At 46.8% G+C, this 21,747-nt stretch overlaps 1 protein-coding gene across 3 annotated transcripts; it reads right to left on the bottom strand.

Annotated features, from left to right (window-relative positions):
- Positions 1-1,459: 1,459 nt before the first annotated feature.
- Positions 1,460-21,700, bottom strand: DDX24 (DEAD-box helicase 24). Of its 3 annotated transcripts, none has more exons than XM_081229468.1 (10): positions 21,682-21,700; positions 21,008-21,105; positions 19,212-19,931; positions 11,431-11,976; positions 10,205-10,358; positions 9,429-9,944; positions 7,348-7,423; positions 5,001-5,189; positions 3,484-3,613; positions 1,460-2,013 (listed from the first exon to the last, which is right to left on the bottom strand). In XM_081229468.1, exons 3-10 carry the CDS (start codon positions 19,924-19,926, stop codon positions 1,742-1,744), a joined length of 2,598 nt encoding a protein of 865 aa, XP_081085594.1. In that variant the 5' UTR covers positions 19,927-19,931; positions 21,008-21,105; positions 21,682-21,700; the 3' UTR covers positions 1,460-1,741. The 3 variants fall into 3 exon arrangements, with proteins under 3 accessions (XP_081085594.1, XP_081085595.1, XP_081085593.1); XM_081229469.1 differs by lacking the exon at positions 21,682-21,700 and adding an exon at positions 21,489-21,675 and having other exon boundaries at positions 19,212-19,928; XM_081229467.1 differs by lacking the exon at positions 21,682-21,700 and adding an exon at positions 21,489-21,675.
- Between the last annotated feature and the right edge of the window lie 47 nt (positions 21,701-21,747).

Consider the following 21,747-nt stretch of genomic DNA (forward strand, 5'->3'; position numbering starts at 1 on the left):
ACCTAGCTCTTTAACATGTTACCCCACAAAAAAGAATTTGCTGTTAGAGGGCAAGGACAGGATGTCACAGGACATTAGTGGATCTGTTTGGCCTGTGACAAGTGTCCTCAGGCCTCTCATGGCTCAGGTGCTGCTCAGGGACCTTGACCGTGCTTATACTTCCACTGTATCATTTGGAAAATGGCGAGTCCCCCCTGCCATCCTCTGATAGCTATCACTCAGGAGCTTCACAGACGAGGGCTGTTTTCTTCTGCATTCTCTCCGGGTCACTGGTGACACTCGGGAGACAGTCTCTGGCAACACTGCTGACTTCTAAAACCAAAGCACTTTTCTGGACTTCCCTTGGGCCTCCAAGGAAATACCCAAGGTTCTTATCCCAGCTCTGCCACGTGACTGCTGTGTGACCCTGAGCAAGTCTTAGCCACTCACAGTGAGGTTTCTCAACTGCAAAAAAGGGTAAAGACGTATGTCCCAGGGCCTTGACGGAAAACCAAATGACAATCGAAGTAGATAAAAGCCCCTAACCAACACTCAGTGATACCTGAATCTGAGTTTAGGCCAACTACCCTGTTGCAGTTGCCCAGAGGGACCAAGGGAACACAGCTGCCAACCATGAGGCCAAGAAAACGTCTGTTTAGAAGCCCAGACTTAGCTGTGCAGAAATCAGTGCTTCTCCCAGGACTGTGGCTACTCACCCAGGCTGACCCAGAGGAAGCTGCGGTGGCGCCGGGAGGTCTCGGGTTCCCTCAGCACACATTAACACCAGGCCCTGATCTAAGTGCAAGGGCTGAAAGGAGTAAGAAGCAGCTTCTGCCCGAAGGGAGCTCAGCCAGGTGCCGGAGAGCAGTGTGGCAAGTACTGTGAAGAGGGTGAGCCTGGGTACTGTGGGAGCTGCTCACGAGAGGAACACATCACCTCCTGGGTCTCAGGGGCCAGCAGAGCTCAGGGGCAGGAAAAGGCAAACAGGCCAAGGAAAAGCTTGGACAAAGGCTCAGGGCCAAAGAATGGGGGCGTGAGACCGTGGGCAGCAACCAGTTCCGTCACACAGAGGAAGGGAGCAGAGACACGAGGCTGGAGAGACTGGCCAGGGCCAGATCCCAGGTGCCTCACCGCCCCACTCAGCAGACTGCTCCTGGCTTCCCCACACGTGGCTCTGTGGTATCACGGAAGCTGTGTTCTCTTGGAAGCCGGCAATCTCTTCCCTGCCCACCTCCCCGCGAGGCTAAGACGGGACAGCAGCGGTAGAGCTAAGGAGCTGTCAGGATTCTTCTGTGGAGAAAAACGGGGACACGCGGTGGGGACCCAGGCAGAAAGGACTTTACAGTGATCTGCGAAGCTCACCAGCCTCTCGCTCTATCCACACCGTGCAGCGGAGTGAGACGCACCCCGCGTGCATCCTGCAGCCAGAGGACTATGACGGTGTCCCCCGTATCCTGGCTAAAAACTCAAGAAAAAGCGCTGGTTCTGACCATTGTTTTTAATTGAGGAAATCAAGTTAACCATACAAGAAGCCTGTAAACACTGGAATGCAGAAATATATAAGCTGCTACATAGAATTCTTACTGTGAAACAACACAGATCTGCATGAGGTCTCTCCTGCTATGGGAGGTGGTATGCAAGAGGGAGATTTCTGTAACTGGGGCTGACAGTGGCGTGAAGCCAAAGGCGCGAAGGTTTTCCGTACAACCAGAGAACAGAGACACAATGTGCAGGCCCCAGCAGGCTCTGACCTGGGGGGCGGTTAGTCTGCACTTGTGCTTGGCTGTGGCTGTTCCTGCCGCTGCTCTTTCGGCTGCTTCTTTTTCTTCTTCTTCTGTTTGGAGAGGCAGCTCAGCGCGGACTCACCATTTCTTGGGGTGGACACGAGCTCGGGCAGCTTGCCAGACTGAGTGGGATACTTGGTTTTCAGACCATCTTTAAACAGCGGTTGGGAGAGTAAATGGCGCAGCTCCTTCTTCAGGACTTTCGTCTGCTTTTGTCGCCGACGCTCTTCTTGCTGGTCAACTTTTCCTCCTTGAAACACAATTCAAAACAGATCATGTTTACTATGGCTTGTAGGAGCACTCTGCGTCCCCTGATGGATAATACTTGTGATGAGAAGTGTTCTGGGACCCTTGGGGAGGATGGGGAGGAACGCCCTCTGCAGAAACTACTGTTGGCTGACTTCCAACACAGTTTAGAGAACCGCTCAGGGCCCCTCTGTCCTTTACCCCTCCAAAAAATCCTCTAAGACAGGAATTATCTTTAGTTTACAGTTGAGGAAATCCAGGTCACTTGCCCAAGGTCACAGAGCTAGCTAGCTGCCAAGTTGAGATTAGTACCCCAGTCTCCTGACCTGAAGATCACTTTTCTTCCTATGACCCACCCACTGGTTGCCTGGAATTTGGTGACTGGATGGCTACAAACCCCTCAGGAGACAGTGAAAGCCACCTATGCAGCCCAGCTCCCCTGCATCTCCCCGCCAGCGTTGTAACTGCACCTGTAGAGGCAGACACGGCCAGAGGGCTCCACGCCTCACATCACAGCCCTAGCCCCAAGCCTGAGCTACCAGGAGGACCACTGACTGTCATCGAGCCTAGTGATTTGGTTCCTGGCTTCCATGCTGAGCAGGGAGCAGTTAAGCCTGCCTCTGAATTTGTTGGCTTTGGCACCGAGATGCCAACACCTCAGCTGAGCTGCCCACTTGTGCGGTGGAAAGAGCACTGGACCTAATTCTGGTGTTAGTTCTAGATGTGGTTTTACCACTTCTTAGAGTCAGGAGCTTTCCCAGAGCGAGGACCACACAGATTCATCCCTGAATCCTTAGTCTCTGGCCTCGGTTCGGAGCACGGACTCCGTCAACACCTGGTGCTGGAGCTGCTTCCCTGCACAAATCGCTTCTGTGAGCCTCTAGTTCCCAAATGTAGTAACGATTCCTGCTCTGTTTACATCATGAGACCGGAGAAGATCAAATGAGATGATGACAGAAGTAATCTGTCAGCTTGGAAGACAGGTGACAATAAATAACTTAAAATGTACCCAATACTTTCCATTTGCCAGGCACTGTTATAAGCACTTTATACTCATTAACTCAAGCCATCTTTGCAACCCCATGAGGTAGTAGGTACTTTACGAGCTGCGTTTTACAAATGAGGACAGCCTAGGTACAACAGAGAGGTTAAGTAACTTGACCCGGTCACACAGCTAGTTAAGGGATGGGGCAGCGGTCACACACATGCAGTCTGGCCCCGGAGCCTGCCCTGACGTCACTGTACTCCACTGCCTCTCCACACGAGGGGTGGAGCTACAGGCTCCAGACAAACGATGACAGAAGCAGACAGAGGCTGAGGGCTTTAGGCTCATCTGTCACAAAGAAGGGAAAGGCGTCTTGCCGATTTTGACAGGACCCACGGTGGTGGGGAGGTTCCCACAGACAGAAGCTGAAGGGAAAAACGAAAGATCAAAGCTGAGTGAACCCTTCCCCGAGTCCACCTTGCCCCTTACCCTTGTACATTTCTTCTTCCAGCTCAATCTCAAGGGCAGCCGCTGCCTGCTCAATCCAAGAGTTGTGCAGACAAGCCTGGAAGTTGCGATACTCAGCTTTTTCAACCTGTCGAGCTAAATGGATTCGCTCCTAGGGGAAAGGAAAAGAAAGTATTCATGTGACAGAGGATTGAGGGCTCTGGGAAGCAAAGTCTCATTTAAGTTGTGTTTTTAAAAAAGCTCTTGAGATCAGTGTTCAGTGAGATGCACCTTAGCTCCCATCAAAATGCATTTGCTTTGGTTCCTGATTAAAGCACAGAGGGCAACTGCTACTTGTGAGCATGTACACGCGAACCACAAGAGCCGGCTTTCCAAACCCGCTCGAACAGCCCCTCTTCTTGGCAGCCCACCTCGGTCAGACTCCCGACCTTCACGTGTCAAAGGGAACCGTTTCCCCAGACACCGCAGCTGGCTTCCATAGCTGAGCTGAGACCTGGAGACACCCCGAGAGCCCTCAGTTAGGGTCCCGCTGTCACTCACAGGGACAACGCATAACTGCCATCCCCCTCTTCCACACTGTCCTCTGCCAAAAACACTTCAGTTCTCCTTCTCCTGGGTTCTGGGTTCAGACCGCAGCAACAGGATACACCAGGATAATGGGAAAGATCTTGTGATGTGGGGGAAAAGAGCCACGGGAAGCCGGGGTGGCTCCTAATCCTCTCTGCATTCTCCACCGCTCCATCTCACCTCCCACCGTATTTCCCCACACAGCTAACAGTCCTTTTGAGCCACAGGAGCCAGCAGAGCTTGAACCACTCCTTGCTTTTTGCTCCCCCAATTCCTGGAACTCCATCCCTTCTTCACCCCTTCACATCTCTGCCTGCAGGAGGCTTGGAGGAAACTAAATCTCCTACCAATGTGACCACATACCCACCAGTCCACAGTGCTCCATTTGTACCTGAACTTCAGCCTGGACTCAACCTGCCTCACGAGCCAGTGGATTTCTATGGAAGAGAACCCACCCTGTTTTGGTGCCTGACACGCTGCAGCCCATAATAAGCAGCACCCATTCAGGCAATGTTTATTGAGTTAAAAATAAACCCCCGAAGGTAGGAATTACAGGCATCTGCTTCAGGGATGTGACAAAGCTTTAGTTTCTGCCTCAGCACCACACACTGACCTCACTTCCCTACAACCCTCCATCCAAAGGCATGTCCAGACAGCCATGCTCACTGCCCCTGCCATGGGCGGGGTGGGGGTGATGGTGGAGGTTTCAGGGGTGGAGGGAAGGAAGGGTTCATGAAGAGAACTCCTCCCACTCTGGCCACTCACCCTATCCCCCCTTCTGCCAGACACGGTGCCCCCCACCCATTTCTTTTTTTTTTTTTTTTTTTTTTTTTTACAAATCTCCCTGCTTAGCTATTGGCAGAACTACTAATTCGTTCCCAAGGGTGGTACTGCAAGAATCTCACAGCAAAGTGAGGGAGCAGCCCAATCCCTCCCCTCATTAGCACTGGGCTTTGAACTTTTCTTTTTACCTTGACTGCATCCATATACTTTGCCTGTACAGGGAACAGCGGGATGTCCTCATCTTTCTTAAGGGTTTTGTAGATCTTCTTAAAGTTGATCACGTCCTCAGGCCCAACCAGCATCAGGCTGAGGCCTTCACTGGTGGCACGAGCAGTTCGACCGCTTCGGTGGACATAAATCTCCGAGGTACGAGGGACCTGCCAAAGGAGGAACTGGGAGGTCATCGTGACTGTCACCAAGCACTGCTCTTCCCCTCAAGGCCAACAACCCAAGGCTGGACTCTCCTCCCTCTCAGCCAGGCAGCTAGAAACCTCTCCAGCACTGTGGACAGATCCAGCCCTTCTCCCTAAGTCCCACATCCAAACTGTCCCCAGGTTTAGCCCATTCACTATGCAGGCTCTGCCCTCCCATGGCCCCTGCCCTGGTTCAGGTCCTCAAGACCATTCAACTGGACAATGGCAGTCACTTCTTATTTGGTCTCTAGTCCTGCCACCGCCCCCCTGACCCAACCCAAAGCTGCCAGTGTCATCTTCCAGAGCCAAAGCTCTGACCATCATAACCCCTCTACCTAAAGAAACTCTAATGGTTCTTCATTAACTCTGCATGGATGATGGATGATGGTAATCAACGTGCCAGGCAATTCTAAGCCCTCTGCGTGTATTACTACCCCATTTATCCCTCAACAACAGCAACAGGAAATAGATGCTTTCACGATGATCCATGTTATAGACCGGGAAACTGAAACACACCGATGTGAAGCAGTTTCCCCTAAGTTACCCAACTAAATGGTGGAGCCGGGATTCGAAATGAAGCAGTCCAGCTCCAAAGACCATGCTAACGCCCGGGCTATGCTGCCTCTACTCCAATAAAAACTGGATATGTTATCCACGGATAATGTGGCATGGGAGCTGACAATCCCTCCCTTCCCACACCCATGGCACACACCACTAATCAAGAACAGTCTCCTCCACTGAGCCCCGAGAAGGCTCAGCATCTTTTCCAACGCAGTGCCCTAAGCACGGTGATCAGTGGTTCGTAATGTGCTGGAAATGCTGCCATTCTTCACTTTCCTCTTCTGTCATACAACCCCTTCTTCTCCCTCCCTGTCCGCTGCCCCCTTCCACATGTTTGCTCCTTCTCCTGCTTCCTTCTCTACCTCTACATGCCCAAATCCTCTGCATCCGTAAATGCCAAGCATCTTTTAGAAAGCACTTTCCAACCTCCTAACCTCCCAAACTAGCAGTTATCTCTCTCTCCGATTTTATTTTGCAACTTTCTAATATCTTCTGCCTTAAGTTACGGGTATGGTCATCTCACGTTCTCTGGTGGATGTGATACTTCTTCCGGGCTAGAACGGTTTTTGTTCATCTGGATATTTCCGAGAGACTGACCCAGACTCTTTCCCCAAAAGAGGAAGAATAAAGATTTGCTAAGCTGAATTGGCACCCTCAAAGATGGTTAAAAGCATGAAGGGTTTAAAGGGGAAACAAGCATGCCAGAACAGCTCCCATTTGTTGAAGACTTACACTCGCTAGGCGATCCGTCCGCATTAGCTCAATTTAATCCTGTGACAACCCTATGGCGTAGGTAGCATTATTACTCCCACTTTACAAACGATGACACTGAAACCAGAGATACTAAGTAACGTGCCGAGAGCTAACCCGCTCAGCAGCCGCCAGGAAGGATTCAAACGCTGGAAGCGTGCTTCCGGAGCCCACATGCCTAACCGCCACACTACGCTAATCTTTACTAGGTACCCGTGCTGATGTTCACGTCAGTATCAACAGCAGCTCACATTTAGGAGGCACCACCTGTGGCTTTTGAAACGCCTCACGCAAAGTAACTTATTTCACCTTAATAAGAACTTAGGAAGTCGATACCGTAATAACTGCCATTTAACAAATGAAAAAACTGAGGCACAAAGAGACTAAATCACTTGCTCAAGGTTACACAGCTGGGATTTAAGCCCGGGCAGGACTTAATGACCACATTCCTTTATTTCTCTACAAGCAGGGTAATCATGTTACACGCTAAACTTATTATGCCCATTTCATGGAAGAAACTACGACTCTAACCTGCCAATATTAAGTAGTCTGCCCAAGTCAAAAAGAAAGGGGCTATCTGATATTTGACATCAGACAGTGTCAAGAGGTGTTGGAGAATAACTCTCAGCACGGTGTTCCCGAAGTGGCGGCAGCCAGTTGGTCACCAGATGCTCGTGGTATTATTCTCTGTTGCACGAGGCCTCGGGACCAACAATTCCTCCTCCCTCCCCTTCCTCCCTCCCTCAACCCTTGCTTTAAAAATTCCCCACTCAGTGTTGGGAGATGCCTACAAATTCCCTGATGTCCCTACCTGGTAATGGATGACATGCTGGACTTTAGGAATATCCAGGCCCCGAGCTGCCACATCTGTCGCCAGGAGAACACAACTGTGGTGGAGAGAGAAAGCTCATTAATAACAACTAACGGCTATCATTAATCGAATTCTGACCACCAACTGAGTACCCTAAACACGACCATCCTTAGAAACACTCTACGAGACAATACTATTACACATCTCCCTCTGACAGATAAAGAAGCTGAGGCTCAGAGCCATTAACTTCCCAAGGTATATATATGGCTATTCAGTTGTGGAGCCAGGATGCAAACGTGGGTTTCACTGGCCGCAATTGACAAGCCACACTCTGCAATAATAAAGCCTACCTCAAGTGCATTAAATGGGGCCGTACTCTAGGTCGTGACCTCATCTCCTATCACCCTCCCACTTCATTCCCTCCAGTCACACAGGCGTCCTCGCTCTCCTCGCTCTTCTCAAACACGCCAGACCTGCTCTTACGTCCCAGCCTGTGCACTTAGTGCGCCTTAGGCCATAAAGGTCTTCCTCCGATATTCACATTTCCTTACTTTCTTCCACTCTCTGCTCAAATCTCACCTTATGAGAAAAGCCTCCCAGACCACACACCCACAGTCTGCACAACTCCCCATACAACTTTACCTCTTAGCACTTAGCACCACGTGACGAACTGTATACTTACTTTTCAGTTTATTACCTCCCTCCCCTGGGATGTAAACTCCATGAGAGCAGGGACTCTGCACTACTCACTACTGTATTACCAGCCCCTAGAACAGTGCCAGGTTCCCAGCAAGCACTCAGTAATATGTACTGGGTGATGTTTCTTAATGTATGTGTAGTTTGAGGGGAGTCAAAAGCACCTGAGGTATGTCTTAAAAACTAAAGATTTTAGGCCCTTCAGGGTCCCCACTTCCTGCATCTCTGAGATAGGGCTGCGGAATATGATGCAAACTAAAGTTTGTAAAATATTAAACCACCATTCTAAGTCAAGGTCAGCAAACTTCTTCTGTAAAGGGCCAGAGAGTAAACTATTTTTGGCTTCGTGGGTGATGTCTGTTGAAACTACTCAACTCTGCCATTATAGCACAAAAACAGCTATAGGCGATACATAAATAGGCCTCGCTGTGTTCCGATAAAACTTTACTTATAAAAACAGGCAACAAGCCAGATCTGGCCCATGGGCTATAGTTTGCCAACTCCTGATCCAATGAACCACTAACTCTACTTACTAACATTCAGAGGGAAGTGAACCACTTGTTCTTGCAACTGATCTGTAACCGGTAACCGGACAAAACAATGTGGGCAGAAGCCAATTTAAAGTCCAGCTTCCCAGGCCCTCACTTTGACAATCTGCAGCGTGCTGCCTGCCTGACCATCAGGCCCAAGAGCAGGTGGACATGACAGCGTGAGCTCCGCAGTCTGACAGGCTGCTCTGGGGCCCAGCTCTGCCACTTCCGAGCCGAGAAACCTTGGGCAAGCTTATGTGCTTTTCTAAACCTTACTTTTTTAATCTATAAAATAAGAACAATGACAAGTGGTCAGTATTAAAGCTAACATTTAGCAAGCTCACACCACGTGCCAAGCACTGCTCCGAACACTTCAAATGCATAAAGTCACTCACTCCTCAGAGCAACCCTCTGCCATAACTTCTATTATTATACTGATTATGAGAAAACTGAGACATGAAGAAGTAATCTGACCAGCTAGAAGTGACACAGCCAGGGTGTGATCTCAAGCAGTCCGCTTCCGGTCTGTGCTCTTAACCATGTCTCTATTCTTCTTCTCAAGGATGTGAGAAGTGAATGAATGTAATAATGTATCTAAAATGCAAGCACAATACTTAATCTACTGTTAAGTGTTCAATAATAATAGGTATTATTGTCACCATTACTCATTATTAAAGACGTTTCTGTTGGGCATTACCAGCAACCAAATGTACTAGATGACAGTGAGCCTGCCTCACGCTGTGCAGAAAAAAAAAAGGCTACCTTCTACCGATAAGGATCCCATGAAAGAAGGTAGCTTCCCACCATCCTGGCGAACTAGACCCAATGGCTAATCTGTGGACAGGCCTGACTTACTCCTGCAGATGGGCAAACTGCTCCAGGTTTCTGAGCCTCTGCTTCTGGTGCATGCAGGCGTGCAGGGTCAGCGGCATGACATCCAGGGCTTTGAGGAGCCCCGAGAGGCGTTTGATGCAGGAGATACTGTTGGCAAACACTAAGGTGCGGCCTGGGTACTGCATCAGGAAGTAGTACAGATATAAGTCTTTCTCATCAGTCTCACAATGGATCTTGGTCTCTGTCAGTGTCTCTACCGTGGCCTCCTTTCTTGTAAGGTCGATGACCTTGGGCTTGCCCCTCATGCCAATCTTCTGCATGAGGAGGTCAAGTTTGGCAGATTTGTCGATTTTCTTAGCGTGCTTCTTGTGAAGGATTCGAACAGGAGCTTGATGTACCAGGGTCAGCGTGGCCGAAAAAACAAGTGTCTGTCTCTTTGGGTTGTACTGGGCATCACCGAGCATCTCTAGCAGCTGTGAGAGCTCAGCAAAGTGGCCTTTCTCAACCATGCGGTCAGCCTCATCGATCACCAGGCACCTACAGATCCAGACAGACCCACATCACCTGGTTAGCAGCAGGTAAGAGGAGTCCCCCACGGCATATACTCTACCGCCCCCCCACCCCAGGGCCCTCAGCTAATCCCCCGCACACATGCTCGGCTTTCTAAAGGCCCAAGTCTGGCTAGTGCCACACCATGGCACTTTGTAACAGGGAGAAGGCATTGCACACTGTGCCATGTCACCTCAGTTCCACTTCAGAACAGGGGCTGGGGGAAAGGGGGAGGTACTGTTTCTCACCTGAGCTGCCGAAGGTTGCTCAAATGAGGGTGCTTTTCTTTAACTAGCTCCCACAGCCGGCCTGGAGTGGCAACCACAATCTCAGGCTGACGGTTCAGCATCCTCTGCTGTTTCTGTGTGGACATTCCACCAACCAAAATAGCAGTTTTAATGCCTATGGTACACAAAACGTAAGGGACACTGTTATTCAGACTGATTGCTTATTTTTTCCAACGCTGACACAGGCGCCCCCAGATTAGTAAAGGCTGCCAGTCACCAGCACAGCTCCCCTCCCCAGGGGCGTGCTAACATCTGGCCTGCCCTGTTGATGCCACTGCTAGAGGGCTTACCAGGTCTTCTAGGATCTAGGCCCTCACTATTTCCCCAACCTCATTTTTTTCTACTCTTTCCCCTCCAACCACACCAGTAGGGCTGGATTTGAACCCAGGCATGGTGACATCCAAAGCTCTGGACAAAATGAGCAGTGGTGCACCACGGTGCCGGGAAAGATGTAACTCGTAGCGGTGACACACCTCCCCTAGGCGTTCCTGCCCATGCCCCTCAATTAAAATTAAACTGAATCTCCTCTGATGGCTAGTGTTCTCTTCTCCTCTCTAGTGGAGGACTTCGCATGGTAGCCAGTAAGGAAGGAACACAAAGGGTCATGCAAGCAAAGCATTAGTGAAGTGCCTTGTAATACACAGTCAGAGCTTGATAAGTAACTGATCCTTTTACTATAAAATTGAAACCCCGACTCTGCAGCCTCTCCCAAAGAATTCCCTGAAAAAGTTAAGTTCTAATGCCCAAAGGCAAGAGTCAACAAACTTTTCCAACAGTAAACATTTTTGGCCCTGTGGGCTAAATGGTCTGTGTACAATTACTACCTCTATTCCACTCTGCATTGGTGATGCAAAAGTGACCACAGACATATGTAAATAAGAGGGTGTGGCAGTACTTTATTTACCAAAAACCCCACAAAAACCCAAACAGTGGTTTGCCAAACGCTGCCCCAAGTATCTACTGTATCCAGTAAGTTAACTAATTTCCTATGCAGCTAGAACAGCATTAGCTAGGTGTTATCCTTGGGAGAATAAAGAATGTGTCACACAAACAGTTTTCTGCCGGGCTTCATGCTCTGGCAGAAGAGAAAGGTTCCCTCTAGAGGGCGGGCACAGCTGATTCACCTCTGCCACCCCAGCTACTGGGATCCTTTCAGGCAACGTTTATTAAACGGAATTGAACCTCACTTGTGAACTTGGCCGCAGCGTCAATGTGTTGTTTGACTTGAACGGCTAGCTCTCGAGTGGGAGTCAGAACCAGTCCAAGCAGAGGACGCCTTGGATGTGCAATTTTGCCGCCCAATTCTTGTTGTGACTTTCTAGTCTGCTCTTCATCAAGCTTCTCCTCCTTGCCTTCATCCTGTTTGGGAACGGGCGTCGCCCTGATCAGGGAAGAAGGTCCTTCACCGGCATCATCAGCGTCATCACCACAGGAGGGCAGCGCCCGGTTTGAGACTGTAGCTCCAATCTTGGCTCTTGCCTGGCTGGGTGCTGCTCTAGCCTTCGCTCCAGCCTCACTGGGCAGTGCTTCACCCTCAATTCCAATCTCAACAGGTAAAGCTCCAGACTCAGTTCCAGCCCTGCCTGGTGATCCTGTCTCAACTCCAGCCTCATTACTGGTCTCCCCAAGTGGTGCTCCTGTGTTACTTAGAGCTGGGATAGGCTTCTTCTTCACCTGCCACTGCAGCACTGCATGAATCATTGGAATGGCAAAGGCAAGCGTTTTCCCACTTCCTTAGAAGCAGAACAAAAAACAAACAAAAACAGTGTGAATCAACAGACGTACATACTTTTGCCTGAGATTCTATCCTTTACACGGAATAAGGGACCCTGAAATAGCCAAGTGCCACCCTGACCAATCCAAAGCTCCTTCTACCCTACACAGCTATGGTAGCCCTACAGCACTGCAACCAGAGGGCACCTGTAATTAGGAGTCTGAGGAAAAGTCTGACAGACTGGCATTGCGGGCTGAGGTCACCAATAAACTACAGACAAATGTCCAAACAATGAAACCCTAAAGAGATGGCCAAGTTTTGTGCGTTTGTGTGTGTGTGTGTGTGTGTGTGTGTGTGTGTGTTGCTGTTGTAAAGGAACACAAAATTGAAGGGTAAGGAATGAAATCTGTATAATGCTTTCCCAAAACCTTTCTCTGGTGGGGAAGGAGGGAGTAAAAGAAAATTTTCTTAGTTTTCGAGAAAACTTTAAAACTTTTGTCTATGCATGAACATTTGCAAACTAGCCTTTGAATGTATATGGAGCCCAAGTAGTCACACCATCTGTGCGGACAAAAACAAATAAACAAAACAAACCACTTCAAGCTGAGAATTTAAAGTGGTTCCAAAATTAAAATGCCCCACGCAGAAGCAAATAAGTGATCTCTGTATGAAGAAACTTTTATCACAGACCTCAAAGAACTCTCACAGATAATTTTCAGAGGAAAATGAGCATCTCTCAGGAACGAGGTACTATAAGCAAGAACTATAACAAAAAAAAAAAAAAAAAAGAAAGCAAAAACAAACTCATAAAACTTCAGAGAAGAAAAACAGCACTTTTCATCAGAAACAACAAATGCTACAAAACAGTGCAATGACATCTTTATCTGAAGACCTGGGGGAAAAATCTGACAATCTCTAACTCTACACTTAGCAAAAATCTCTTTCAAAACAAAATGCAAAATAAAGACTTTTGTAGGGATACAAAAGCCGAAAGAATTTATCATCAGCAGACCTGGTATACAAGAAATATTAAAGGAAGTCTTTCATGTAGAAGAAAAGATGATATTGGCTGAAAATCTGGATCAACACGAAGGAATGAAGAGCACCAGAAACGGTGACATGGATGAATATAAAAAGTCTTTTTCTTATTAAAACTTCTTTAAAAAATAACGGACTATTTAAAGCAAAAATAATGAAAATGTGTTTGGGGATTTCTAACACATATAAAGTATAAAACAAAAAGCACAAAGCAAAGAAAAAATGGAAATATACTTTTGTAACGTTCTTGTACTATATATAAAGTAGTATATTATCACTTGAAGGTAGGGTATGGTATACTGAAGACATCATCTGCGAACCCAAAAGCAACCTCCAAAAGGACATAACAAAGAGTTATAGCTAATAAGACTATAAAAAAGATAAAATAGTATCACAAATATTCAATCCAAAAGAAGGTAGAAGAGGAACAAAGGAATAAAGAATAGCTGGGAGAAATAGAAAACAAATAGCAAAACAGATTAAAACCCAACCATTATCAATAATCACATGAAATGTAAATGATCTCAACACAATTAAAAGACAAGATAGTTGGATTAAACAGCAAGACCCAATTATATGCTGCCTATAAAAAACTCACTTTGAATATAAAGATATAAATAGGACAAAAGTACAAGTATGGAAAAAGACACACCATGCTAACATTAATCAAAATAAAGCTGGAAAAGCTACATTAATAACCTGACAAAGGAGATTTTAGAACACAGAATACTTCAGGGAAAAAGAGGGCCATTTCTTAACGAAAAAAGTGAACTCATTTAGAGGATACAATAGTCCTAAACATTTATGCATCTAGTAACAGGGTTTCAACATTCACAAAACAAAAGCTAACTGAACTGCAAGTAGAAAACTATCACTCAAGAAAAAATAAAAATATTTCTAATATGGTAAAGTAATTAAGTTCATAATTAAAAACCATCCTATACAGAAGTGCAAGCACAGATGAATTCTACCAAATACTTAAGGAAGAAAAATGCCAATTCTATACACACTCCTTCAGAAAATTGAAGGGAATACTTCAACTCACTCTGAGGTCTGCATTACTCTGATTCCAAAACCAGTCAAAGACATTACAAGAAGACAAAACTACAAACCAATATCCCGTTAACAGAAATTCAAAAAGCATCAACAAAATTTTAGCAAATCAAATCCAACAATGTACAGATAATACACTGCGACTAAGTTCAGTTTATCACCATTATCAACAAACTGAAAATGAAAAAAACATATATCTCAATATAAGCAGAAAAGGCATTTAAAAAAATACAGTAACCATTCCTGATAAAAATCTTTCTGCAAACTAGAAACAGAAGAGAAGTTTCTCAACCTGATAGAGGACAAATAGGAAAAAACCTACTGCTAACATCACACTTAATGATGAAACACTGAATATCTTTCCCCAAAGATCAGGAACGAAGCAATGATGCCCACTATACCACTTCAATTCCAATTGGACTGGAGTTTTAGCCAGTGCAATAAATAAGACAAAAATAAACAAAAGGCATCCAGATTGGATGAATAATCATCTTTGAAGAAAATCCTATGTAATCTTCAAGAAACTAGTTGATGGTACCAAGTTGCAGGATACAAGATCAATATACAAATATGCAGATTTCTATTTATTAGCATCAGAAATAGGAAATCTTAAATTACCATGTACAAAAGCATCGAAAATATGAAATACTTAAGGATAAATCTAATACATGTCCATACACTGAAAAGTACAAAGCGCTGCTAAGAAAAACTGAAGACCTAAAAAAAATGCAGAGCTATACCACATTCATGGACTGGAAGATTCTATATTGTCCAGATGTCATGTCCTCAGTTGGCTCTATAACCAAGGCAATCCCAATCCGAATACCAGCTGACTTTTTTGTTGAAATTGAACAACTGACTCTAAAATTCACCTTGAAATGCCAAGGGCCTACAATAGCCAAAATAACTTTTGAAAAGAACAAAATTGGAGGACTTATACTACCTGATTTTAAGACTTATTCTAAAGCTACTGTATCCAACATAGTGAGTATTGGGAAAACAGTAAAGATAGACAAATAGATCAATGGAAAAGAAAAGACTCCAGAAATAGACCCATACCTATATGGTCACTGATTTTCAAAAAAGATGCAAAGGCAATTCAGTGGAGAAAGAGTAGTTTTTCAGCAAACGGTGCTGGAATAATTAGATAGCCACGTGCAAAACAAAACAAAACAAAACCTTTGATCTGTATTTCTCCCCATAAAAGTTAACACAGGAAGGATCAGACTGAAACACAGAACCTAAAACTAGTAACACTTCTAGAAGAAAATGCAGGAGAAAATCTTTGTGATCTTGTGTTAGGCAAGGGATTCTTAGGTAAGCACATCTGTCAAAGAAATCGTGATCATTTAAACTTCATCAAAATAAATAACTCCTGCTCTTCGAAAGACACTGTAAAGAGAATGAAGAAATAAGCCACAGACTGGGAGAAAAAAATGCACATCACATATCTGATGAAGGAGGTGTATCTAGAATATATTGTGAATTCAATAATAGGAAAACCACAACCCAATTAAAACATGGGCAAAAGAACTAAACAGACACCACCAAAGAAGATAATATGGATACAATTAGGCACTCGAAAAGATGCTGCTCAAGGAGTCACTAGGGAAATACCAATGAGAGCCACAAGGAAATATCACTAAAATTTTTAAAGTCTAAATCAAATTAAAGACTGACCACACCAAGTACTGGCAAGGACATGGACCAATCTGAACTCTCATAACCTGGTGATTATGTAAAATGGTACAATCACTTTGGAAAACTCCTAAAAAGTTACATTCACCATAAGACCTAGCCATTCCACACCTAGGTGTGGGTGTTCCACACCCAACAGAAATCAAAGCGTATATCGATACAAAGACTTTTACACCAATATTTATGATAGTTTTACTTGTAAATGCCAAAAACTAGAAAGAACAGAACTATCCATCAATAGATAGATAAACAAACTGCACTCTATCCACACAGTGGAATACTACTCATCAATAAAAAGAAATGAACCACTGGTATTTGCAATAACATGGCTGAATCTCAAAGTATGCTGAGTTAAAGAGCAGACACTCTCCCTCCCCAAAATACATATTGTATGATTCCATTTTAAAATTCTGGAAAGTGCAAACTAATTTACAGCGATAGAAAGACTATCAGAGGTTACCTGGGGATGAACAAGGAGGGGAGCCTAGGGAAGGAGGGATTATTAAGGGGCCCAAACATCTTTTGGGGGGGATGGATATATTCATTATCTGCATTGGCAGCAGTTTGCCCACAGCCCCAAGAGTCTTTGAGACTTGGACCTGTGGATTCACAGCATTCCATAGAAACAGCCTGATAGGAGCTGTGGTATACATCCAAATGTCAATCTCTAGCCAAAGTGGCTCACATCTCTCCTCTGCCTTCCAGAAACAGACTTCCAGGCCTCTCTGCACATACCAAAGTAGTGTAGCAGAATGCTTAAGAGCACATAGACCTAGCCTACAACTATTCAAGCACTACCACTTTTCAGTGGGGCAGTTTTAGGGACACTGTCTACCCTCTGTGAGGCCGAGTTTCCTCTTCAGTAAGATGGGAATAATAACGGAGCCTACCTCAGGGTGGTTTTGAGAAACTGAGTTCATGCATGTAACACAGGGCGTGACATAATTTAAATGTTAAATAAATGTTCTAAGCTATCTATCACTGTTACCTCCATCCCCCTTTCCTGGGGTTTCCTCCCTCTTCCATCTTTATGAGTCTTATACAGGATCTCACCTCAAGTTTCCTGACCACTCTTCCAGAAATCCAAGGCACAAAGTGTCTAAATCAGGGGTCCCCAATCCCCAGGCCACAGACCGGTAGCGGTCTGTGGCCCGTTAGGAACCAGGCCGCACAGCAGGAGGTGAGCGGCCTGCGAGTTAGCGAAGCTTCATCTGTATTTACAGCTGCTCCCCATCGCGCACATTACTCCCCGAGCTCGGCCTCCTGTCAGCATTATGGTGAACTGTATGATTATTTCATCATATATTACAATGTAACTAACAATAATAGAAATAAAGTGCACAAGAAGTGTAATGCACTTGAATCATCCTGAAACCACCACCCACCCCCTTCCGTGGAAAAAACTGTCTTCCAGGGCTTCCCTGGTGGCGCAGTGGTGGAGAGTCCGCCTGCCAATGGAGGGGACACGGGTTCGTGCCCGGTCTGGGAAGATCCCACATGCCGTGGAGCGGCTGGGCCCGTGAGCCTTGGCCCCTGAGCCTGCGCGTCCGAGCCTGTGCTCCGCAACGGGAGAGGCCACAACAGTGAGAGGCCCGCGTACCGCAAAAAACAAACAAACAAACAAAAAAACTGTCTTCCACAAAACCGGTCCCTGGTGCCAAAAAGGTTGGGGACCGCTGGTCTACACGGTCTAGCTCTGAAATGGAGCGGGACTCTATCGTCCTTCCCGCCCATGTCCTCAGCCTGCATCCTATCTGTGGAAAAACTTCAGCCAAAGAATAAGTTTAATCAGAGAAGTGACAAAATGCAGAAGCAAAGGAAAGCAGTCCAACAAGACTAAATAATAATAGTTTAGTCAATAAGCATAGCTAAGGACCTTTAGTTCCTTCTCAAGGGCTATAGATAATATTCGGAGCCATATCCTGTGAGCTGTCTTGTAGATACCCTCTGTGTATCTACAGATAAAACGCCCACAAGGTGGAAAAAGTTAACTACATGATGCCCAGACTGTAGCCATGACATAAGCTGCCATTCCGAGAACTGGCCTCAAGAAAATGGAAACAAACCGACCCTGGAACTGAAGATTAACTGTACTTAAAACAATGAAGACAATGCTGGTCAGACCACCAATGACAAATTTCAAGGTGACTGTCAACAGCTGACTGTGCTGTTTCTGCATGCGGCCCCCTCCCCTCCATCTATAAAAGCTCTTGTCCACTGGTTGGGGGGGTGGGGGGGGTCGGCCTTCAGACAGGAGCACCCCCTGTCCCGCCACGCCCCGCCTCCGCTGCCGGCATCCAAAATAAAGCAAACTTTCCTTTCACCAACCTGGCCTCTTTACTGGCTTTTGAGCGGTGAGCAGCTGGACCCCACTTTTGGTTACAGTTCTGTGCCATACAATATAGTAGCTACTAGCCACATACAGCTCTCAAGCTCTTAAAATGTGGTTACTCTAAACTGAGATAGGCGGCACATTGAAAATACACATCAGAGTCTGAAAACAGTATAAAAATAAGAATGTAAAATATCTCAACAATTTTACATTCATTGTGTACTGAAATATGTTATGTAATTGGTTAAATATATTGTTAAAATTAATTTTCACTTTTTAAAAACCTTTTTAATATGGCTCCTAGGAAATTTTAAGTTACATATGTGGCTCACATTACCTATATATTTCTCTTGGTTACTGCTGGTCAAGTTAGACTAATAGCTCCAGGCTTGTATTGCTCCTTCCCCCATCAGTAGTTTAGTCTCCCCAGGGTGAGTCTACCTGTCATTGCTTCACAAAGTCTCAGGTGGCCCAAGGAATGAGGGATCTTTAAGCAATGCCTAGTCCCAATAGTCACCTCCTGCCCAAATCTGCCTACAAAATCCACCCAACGGTTATCACAGACTCAAATCCTTCCAATGCCAATAAACCCACCAACTCCCAACGCAGCCCTTTTTATCTCTGGACAACTCTTGCGAATGAGACACTGCTTCCTTACACTAATGAAGATCTACCTCTCCAGAGGGCTGATCTTAGCCCTACTTTACCTCTGAGCCATTCAGAAAAGGCTCAAGACCTGGAAAAAAACTACCATTCGCAGATCACTTACAACGTACTGTGTAAATTTTAGTTTACTATTGTTTTTTGTTACTAGTTTACTATTGTATAAATGTATAAATTTAGTTGGCACTTACATTTAACCCACGTAGCAAAAGAAGGACGTACTGCAGTTGTCTATCTCCATTTTATAACAGGGTCTGCAGGGCTCAGAGAAATAGTGACCTGCCTAGGGCACCAATCAGGACGTGGCCTATTTCAGCCCAGAGCTAGCCGACTTCTAAAAACCTTCACTCAACAGTGCTTTTGTGGTCATGCTCCCAACATCCCCGTCTCCCAGCCAACCAGCCTCTTAGCAGCCACAAGCTCAATCCAGAAGCAATCTTGCCCTGGCCGCCAGATAAGGAAGCCCTTACCTGTCTCAGCAGCCCCAAGGATGTCCAGTTTGTCACGAATGGCAGGTGCCAAGGTCAGAGCTTGGACTGGTGTCGGGGCAGAGAAGCCTAGAAAGCTGAGCGCTCGGAGAACTGGCTTGGGTACAAACAGATCCTTCCAAGCTGATACATCTGCCTTGTGATCATGCATTTCAGGCATCCAGGTCTTTGCTTTTTTGGGCACCTTTGTAGTAGTACCCTGAGAAGGCTCTGAGGTTTTTTTCCCTTTCTTGTTCTTCTTTTTTGGAACCGTCTGGGCCAGGCTTTCTGATGCCATCTCCCCTACCTCTGGATCAGGACAAACTGTGTCATCTCCCTGGGGCCCTGGCTCAGTAGCTTTGCTCTCAAACACTTTCTGGGCACCGGTTCCTTCAGTTTCCACATCTTTACTCTTCTTCAACTTCATCTTTTTCTTTGAGGAGGTAGACTCTCCTTCCTCCTCTCCTTCTGAAACGGCTTGTGCCTTTCTCTTCTTGGGCTCCTCCTTTGAGAAGAGACTGGAGGAACTCTCCGCAGAGGAGACCAACTGATAATCCGTCAGTTCCTCAAAGCACACCAAGTCATCCATCTGTCCGTCTGCAAACATATTTGGGTCAATCTTCACCTGCTTCCATTTTCCCACAACTTTGATGCCCTTCCTCTGAATTCTGCCATAGTTTGGTGGCTTTGGCCTCGATTTTTTCTCTTTCAACTTCATGGCTGCTGAAAAGCAGAGAAATGTTCCATTAGATTGGCAACTGAGCAGCACAGGGTTCCGAGGCAACAAATACTTTCTAAGAAGCCTATAGAGTATCAGGCCCTGCAAAGAAGTGGACACAAAGGTGGCTCTAACCCTGATGCTGCCAGCTAGAGAAGATTGCAAAAGGAAAGAAATGTACACACATAGTGGGCAGCTTGGCCTGCAACACAGGGGACACAGGAGGTGTAGCAAAGACATATGACTAGATCTGGTCTGGATTCCAGATCCAAGATCAAAGGAGGAAAGAAATGTACCCACATAGTGGGCAGCTTGGCCTGCAACACAGGGGACACAGGGGGTGTAGCAAAGACATATGAGCTAGATCTGGTTTGGATTCCAGAACCAAGATCAAAGGAGGAAAGAAATGTACCCACATAGTGGGCAGCTTGGCCTGCAACACAGGGGACACAGGGGGTGTAGCAAAGACATATGAGTTAGATCTGGTTTGGATTCCAGAACCAAGATCAAAGAAGGAAAGAAATGTACCCACATAGTGGGCAGCTTGGCCTGCAACAGAGGGAACACAGGAGGTGTAGCAAAGACATAAGACTAGATCTGGTCTGGATTCCAGATCCAAGATCAAAGAAGGAAAGAAATGTACCCGCATAGTGGGCAGCTTGGCCTGCAACAGAGGGGACACAGGAGGTGTAACAAAGACATATGACTAGATCTGGTTTGGATTCCAGATCCAACACCGACTGCTCGCGTGCCCTTGGCAGGTCCTGCTTAATCCTCTCTGCACCTCAGTGTTCTCATATTTTCAAAAGGGGGGAGGGGTTTACTAGCTAAGTCCCAAAATGTTCTCTGCAATAAATAACATTATGTAAAGTATGGAGGGTGAAGCCTGCCACACCCAAGCCATTTTGAAGGCTGAATAAGAATCTGCGGGGGGTCGCTGGAGGGTGGGTGAGGAGGACAGCTTTATTAAGAGTGCACAGAGCTTTCTTCCTTCTCAAGCCTTGCCCCAAGAGGGCAGATGCCTTGGCCACGACTCTGGCCTTTGCCAACTGGCTTAAAACCCAACCAGCTTTTTCATTACCTTTTCAGTGATTTAAAAACAAGTGATCTATGCACAAGCCGTCAGACTGGAACTCGAGCCACGTTCTCCCTTTTCAGAAAGGCCGAGAAAACTAGATCCTGTGGGAAGACAAAGGGAAACCTTGGTTGAAATCTGGACCCGTCACTGGCCCGCTCTGGGTCTGGGGTGTTCCTCGTCTGGAAAATGGGGATGATGAGGGTCTGTGTCTCCTTGGAACATCAGGCGAAGACAAAAAGGTGACGCACGTCCAGAACCGCTCAGCATGGCGCCCCGACGGCAAAGCAAGCCAGAGCGCAACGAAGGTTCACCCCCAGCATCGCCTACGCCGCATTCACAAGCAACCCGGATCAACGACGGGGGGAAGGAGGGAGGCACATGGGGGCGAGGACGCGGACTGCGACCCGCAGAGCAAGCGGGAGGGGTCCCTCCTCCTGGCGCCCGGCCAGGCGCCCGGCGCTGGCGCCTCGCGTCAGGCACGAACCGGCTCACGAAGCAGAGAAACCGAGGGGCTCCCGGCGCAGGGTCGGCCAGGACGCTTGAAGAGGCCGGCGGCCGCCCTCTCTGGTCCCGAGAACCCAACGGCCTGGAGAGTCCGCGCTGGGAGGCTGCCTCCAGCTCCTCTCGGGTGCCGGGTCCGGCCCCGGCCCCGCTCCGGCTCCGGCCTCGGTACTCACCGTGTAGGGGCCTCAGACACTGCTTCACCAGCCCTCCTCGGCAGCGTCCACCGCAGTTCCGGGGAG

Source organism: Mesoplodon bidens (genome assembly GCF_964165515.1).
Source record: "Mesoplodon bidens genome assembly, chromosome: 3".
Lineage (NCBI taxonomy): Eukaryota > Metazoa > Chordata > Mammalia > Artiodactyla > Ziphiidae > Mesoplodon > Mesoplodon bidens.

Bases quoted from the DNA above. Each gene is read 5' to 3' on its own strand.
- DDX24 (XM_081229468.1), bottom strand. From the start codon at position 19,926: ATGAAGTTGAAAGAGAAAAAATCGAGGCCAAAGCCACCAAACTATGGC. The intron at 10,359-11,430 runs GTGAGGTTCAAT...TGTGTACCATAG, and splicing joins CGCTGCGGCCAAGTTCACAA to GCATTAAAACTGCTATTTTG. The intron at 5,190-7,347 runs GTAGGGACATCA...CTCCTTTGGCAG, and splicing joins AGCATGTCATCCATTACCAG to GTCCCTCGTACCTCGGAGAT.